This window comes from Bison bison, unplaced genomic scaffold (genome assembly GCF_000754665.1).
Source record: "Bison bison bison isolate TAMUID 2011002044 unplaced genomic scaffold, Bison_UMD1.0 scf7180017864479, whole genome shotgun sequence".
NCBI classification, from domain to species: domain Eukaryota; kingdom Metazoa; phylum Chordata; class Mammalia; order Artiodactyla; family Bovidae; genus Bison; species Bison bison.
The window spans coordinates 2087571-2093570 of NW_011495039.1; the positions used below are offsets into that span (position 1 = coordinate 2087571).

Consider the following 6000-nt stretch of genomic DNA (forward strand, 5'->3'; position numbering starts at 1 on the left):
TTCCAATCCCCCTAAGATTTATTTTAAAGCCATAGATATCCTTAGCATTGGATACACACCTAACGTTCTGTGTTGTGAGCAAGGTGGAAAGAAGACACTTGCACTTAAATCTTGAAGCATCCCGTCCCGATGAACCCAGTGAAACTAATTTCTGCCATCAGAAAAGTCCTCCACCAGAACACCAAATAATGATATGCGCTGCTCTAAAGGAAACAGCAAGCCGGGTTCTGGCTCTAGGAGGTCTCTCGAGGTACAATAATATAAACCTGATCAATTGCAATTAAAATCTGAACAGAGGCTTAGAACTTGAAGTCTTGGTGCATTAGTTCTTGCCAAAAGCAGATGTGATTGTGAGCTGGAAGCAATTTCTCCTGGTAATTTGTGATGACACTGGGTAGTGCAGTCCCAGATTCCCCAAAGACAAACTCATCAGAGGCTCTAATGTATGCATGACACATGAGGTGGCTCTTTTAGAGCTCAATTAATTGGGCTGAACATTAAGACAGCAAGTTCAGGACTTTTTTTTTTTTTAATCTTTCCCTTCTAGAGTTGCTTTTCCCCTCCTTTGAAAGCAATTTTTTGCCTTACCTTCTGCAAGCCATGTTTCCTGTAATTGACTTAGATCTTGAAAGAGTTCTAAAAAACAAGTCAAAGACATAAACAAAAGATTTGAAAACCTTTTAGGCGACATTAAATAGAAATGTTTGTCATGAAATTAGTCCTATAGATCAATTTAATTTGGGGAGAGGCATCAATAAAGAAATGAGGATTCATAACTTAATTATACCAATAATCCTGCCCATTTTGATGCCTACTAAGCAATGCTTCTCAGTATCTTTTTTACCCCCTTTTAATACATAGCTTAATAAATAAGCCTAGAGACCTCAAACAACACACTTACAGTAGAACTCAAAAAGGTTGAGATGAAGGTGTGTCTATCCTCAGAAACTTTTTTTAAACATATTCAATTCTTGATAAAATAGTGTTAGGGGAAAAATCAGAAAGACTAAATAACATTTTATTTCTGTCTTCCAAATCTTCTATCAAAGATTTAACAGGACATGGTATAATTTTCAAAGTACTATATGTTTTGATGTTCAGTGCTTCAGAACTCAAAGGACAACTATTAAATACAAGATTTTAGAAGAAAATTTGTACACTAATAGGTTTACAAAAGTAAATAGATAATTCCCAGGCACCTGCTTATTATCAAGTGCAAAACTGTGTATTCTGTCACTGGGGAGGGAGAGGTATGTGTAACTTATTCCTACTTATATGAAGATTTGAAGAAGTTTGAGAATTCAATATACCTAATCTAAATGGCAAACTGAACTTTGATAATTAAATCTAAGTTTATTAAGTTTATTATGAATGCCCCCATACGGCTGGAATAATTGATAACATATTGACCTCCTATCAATAGTTCATAGAAAGAATCTGCAACTTAATTTCCTAAATATGTATTATAATTATTAATTAGGCCTTAATTATGATTCATTGACCACTTAAAAGGCCTATAAACAAGGTATTATGACCACACCATGTGGTCATCAAAACCATCTCTGAAAAGTTTGGTAACAGTATATGTTTTAGTGTAAGGAGATGGGAAACCAAACAGTAACTTATATTGCTCAACTTCTAATGGAGGAGAAAAGAGTAATTAAGCTGTGCGCATAGCTGTCTAATTTGTTCCTCTGTGTTGGATATTTTCAAATTGTTACCTTAGTGTATAGGATTGCCTATATGCCATATGGACAAAGGTATTTAAACACAAAATGGTTAAAAGAAGGATGTCACTCTTATTATTTCCTTCTTTCATTAGTTTGTGACAGGGCCATAAAACAGCAAACTGTCACATCACATTAATTGCTCCAAATACAAGTCTTGCTTAAATGCAGTCATTTGAAAGTTTATTATTCTTAAGGTAAGACTGAATGCTTCTCTTCTTTATGAGGGTGGGAAGTACAGGTAAAGAGGGGGAATTCAGCTCTAAATCAAACCTCACCTTCTGAATCATGAGCCAGATCTCTGTTAATGAATTTTCTTTTCCTGACATTTGTTGGTTTCTCGTTACAATTTCTCCCACGCTGATTCTACAAAGGGAAAGATAAAATTCTTTTAAAAGAATGTAAACCTCAGATGTCACACAGACACACACACGCACACACACAGGCATACAGAAGTCTACTGGATCCTCTCCTTAAACAGAAAAATAAAAGTCCATGGTATCAATCCCAATATCCATTTTCTGCATTCATTTGACAGTGAAAGCATATGCTGAGAATTCAACAGCCAGGGAGAGTTGCTTCCCTGTGCGGATCTGAATATACTGTGTATCAGTCATAGATTCATGGTATCTCAGCATCAAAACAACATTAAGCAATTACACTTAAAGTCGTTTTTAGGCTAGATCGAAGCTAGATTAAAACACAGTTGAAGTTTATTCTCTCAGATAATCCCCTAAAAAAAGAACAAAAAGAGAGTGATGAAATGAAAAACATAAGAGAGACAATGAGAAAGAAGAAGAAAAAAAAAAAAACAAAACCCATGTAAACAAAAAAGTGTCAGCATTTGTCTCAACTTCATTCTTTTCAATGTGGCAGACAAACCCAGCCAAAAACTTTGAGTGCAGCAGCTGCTGCTGCCCTCCTTCTCTTCTTCCACTCATCTTGAGCACTTTAAACAGAAAAAAAGGGGGGGGGGGTCTTAAAAACAAAACTATGCCTTATCCAAATCACTGAAAGGTAAGCTCATTTTGAAGACTGGGCTTCTAGAAGCAGAGTCGCCCTACAGTGGCAACAAAGCAGATAAAGTATCTGCAGTCCCAACCCCCTTGCTCCCCCCCCACCTTCTCACTCGCCCTCCTCCCCCCTCTCCCCTCCGTCGGAGTCAAGTTTATAAACAGCAACTTTCGAACTGATCACTCACATTGGTGACCATGTAAGGCACTTGCTGGTCATAAAATCCATCCATTCTGCTGCTCTTCGCAAATCTCAGCTCAGTGTTTTATATTTTAAGCATCTAGCTGGAGATTTCCTCGGAATCTGGACTTCTATCAACCTAGAGGGGAACAAGATGGCTTTTAGGCTTAAAAAAAAAAAAAAATCATGAATGAAGCTCTTGAATTTGCATAGCTAATTATCCTCCGACAGTCCCATTCACAAAAATAACCCTCCCTACACAGCCTCCTTCACCTGGATCCAAAGAGAGCCAAGAGAGTTCACAATTTACATATTTTCCTCAGTAGCAAAAATTCGAACAAGAGGCGATGTATTTATTTTCACTCTCGATGTTTCCCTGCGCGGTCGGTGTACCCCGGGCAGCTCTGATTCGCAAACGTGTGCAAAACTAGCAATGGCGATCAGCGAGACTTGCTTTGCACCTAACGGGACTAAAGAGACGGAGACACCTCTTTCGTAAGGATAGTTTTTGCAACCCACAACCATGCAATTATCTGGAGAGACATAAAAAGTTGTCGGAAAGACCCACCTGAAAGCCACGCTAGGCGAACGGCTGCAAAAAATTCCCTCCAATTTTAATAAAAACATTAATTATTGCCCAGCACTTCCCCCTTGGAAGCCGAAAGCGCCTCTGACAGAGCTCAATTCGGTGGTTTTTCCTCTACTTCTCCTCCAGGGGCCTCCAATCCAAACTGATGGATCGCTGCCTCCCATTGGCTCCGCGTCTCTTTCACAAGATCAGATTTCGGGCTGTCAATCAGGAGGCTCGCTGCCCCTTCTCGTGAATCTCCCGCGCCCCTCTGCCCAAGCTGGTGCTGTGCCTGCCGGTGCTGTGACCACAGCCTGGAAACTCCACAGAGCAAATCGGCTGCCGTCCTAACCTGCTGCTTATTGTTAAGGCGCCTGGGGACACCGAAGCCATGTGTATCGAGTCGCCAGTTCTCCTAACTGGTGTGTTTGGTCCACTATCGGACTGAAGCACTTTCCTAAAGCACTTTCGTTCGCGTCAGATACATACTCTGAAGCGCGATCTTCCAAGACCGTGGGTCCGTAGTCTCCTACCTCACCTTCCTTGAGATCTCCAGTCCCTCCACTTTGAACCTGATAAGGAACCCACCTCGCAATACAGCCTCGTTCCTACTAAGCTTTTGGCCCAAGTTCTCTTCCCGTTTTTCAACGCCCACCATCACCGTTATGATGTATCAAAAACATTTTTTTTAAAACGTCATCCTCAAGTCAGTCTTTCATGGGACAGTAAGATCTGTGGGGAAAGCTCTTAGGAGAAGCAGAGGAATTGCTTTTTAGAAGGGGTTGCGTTGGGAGGGGGAACTGAGAGAACTACGGAGCTATCTAAGTGAGGAAAAGTATAAAATGTGTCCCACGTGTGCACTGCAACTAGGTGTTTCGAGTCCCCAGTGGAGGTGGGGAGGGGCAGGGATGGGTTGGGGTAGCTCGGATATCCTAGGGACTCGCACGTTTCCTGAGCTTTTGTTATGTATACACGGAGGCGGAGGGTGTCACTTACTGTACTTGACGCTTTCACTTCCTCTCCAGTTTTTAAACTGCTAGAGCCGGGAGTTGGTAGCGAGGGGAGAAGGGGGGTCGGGTTTCAAGGACAATGACTAGGACGTTAAAAAGGGAGGGCTGCAATTCTGAAACCACTTGCCTGACCCTCCAACTGGGCTTAGAGCTGTAAAGAGTCACTTAAGAAAGCCTCGGCCCAACCGGGGCTGAGAGGCCTCGGAATGGCACCGGGGACTCAGCGGTGTTAAAATTCATTTGTGATCCTGGTGGCGACCAGAGCTAAAGACCAAAGGAAATTTTCGGCAGCTGTTCAGCCCGTTGGGAAACGTGCTGCAATTCTCAATTTCTAATTCAAAGTTTTTCCTTAAATGGAACATTATGGAGCCATATTAAACTGCAGTATGAGTGCACAAGACTCAATTCCGGACCCATGGAAGTCAACGGTCAATTTTTTTTATTAATAATAATAATATTAAAAACCTTAATACTGGGGAAACACCCAATAACTGTGGACAGCAAGGGCACACACCGTGAGTTCTTTAAAAGCAGTGAATCAGAGTTAGCCGGTCCTAAGGCGCGCACCTACAAGTATTTTAAGCGGGAACCGCACATTTACCCCGGCCAGGGAGAGGTTTGGGCGCAGCCTGGCTTCAAGGCCGGCACAGTGAGGCTCTCGGGTACTTTCCCAGGGTGCAATCAGGCAGCAAGCGTGCCCCGCCGCCCAACACTCCCGGGATAGCCCAGCCCCTCTAATCTGGGCAACAGTTTCCAAAGACCTTCTCTGCGCCTGGAGCCGGACGGGTAACCAGGGTAACAGGAGGGGGCGGAGCTTCGGGCTCAGCCCCCGCGAGGTTCTCTCCGCAGCCAATAACGTACCGTCTGTTCCCAGCCCATTGTTGTTTATTGCTGACCCCGCAGCGCTCCGCTAGGAGATTGGCCGCTTTAGGGAAGGAGGCGGAGCTTCTCCCTCCCTTGCACCCACCTTTCAGCTCCATTCACAAAATTCCGGCCTGTCTTGGTCACGTGGTGGGGGCGGGGAGCGGTGGGGGAAATGACACAACAAAGGCCCAAGTTTTCCAAACCACAAAACTTTTTTCTGCCTCGCTTCCTCCTCCAAGCCCCGTCAACCAACAAATATTAGAAGATGAGGAAAAGTAGGCTTGGGTCTTGGAACATAAAGGGTGGGAGTTGGGGGTTGGGGGGGGGAGTGCGGCGGGAGCTAGAAATCAAAGGAAGACTCGGGGTTAATTCCAGGGTACACTGCATATGAGAAGAGCTGCAAAAGAGGAAAGGAAGAGAATTTAAGGAGAGGTGTGAGAAAGCGTTAAAGACAAACTAGGAACTTTTGCTTGTTGCTGCAAGTCACTGCTTTTAGACTGACAAGCAGTAAAATGGATTTCAGTTTTTTCACAACATTCTGTAATGTTCATTTCTACCTTAGATGCATCCCATAGTTTATTAATTTTTTAAAGTTTCCTTTACGAACACTGCAGGCTTTCGCTGGCTGACAGTTTTA

At 43.1% G+C, this 6000-nt stretch overlaps 1 protein-coding gene across 5 annotated transcripts in view; it reads right to left on the reverse strand.

Moving 5' to 3' along the window:
* Positions 1-4035, reverse strand: part of ETV1 (ets variant 1) — a 97831-nt gene extending 93796 nt beyond the window's left edge. Inside the window, exons 1-5 of one of the 5 annotated variants that reach the window (XM_010862150.1) lie at positions 3490-4035; positions 3195-3391; positions 2929-3060; positions 2006-2093; positions 589-636 (exon numbers count right to left, since the gene is read on the reverse strand). In XM_010862150.1, coding sequence (XP_010860452.1) covers positions 589-636; positions 2006-2093; positions 2929-2973 — 181 coding nt within the window. In that variant the 5' untranslated portion in view covers positions 2974-3060; positions 3195-3391; positions 3490-4035. Of the gene's footprint in view, positions 1-59; positions 545-588; positions 637-2005; positions 2094-2724; positions 2802-2928; positions 3061-3194; positions 3392-3489 lie in introns of those variants that run through there. The other 4 variants (XM_010862147.1, XM_010862148.1, XM_010862149.1 and 1 more) reach the window with 4 other exon arrangements.
* Between the last annotated feature and the right edge of the window lie 1965 nt (positions 4036-6000).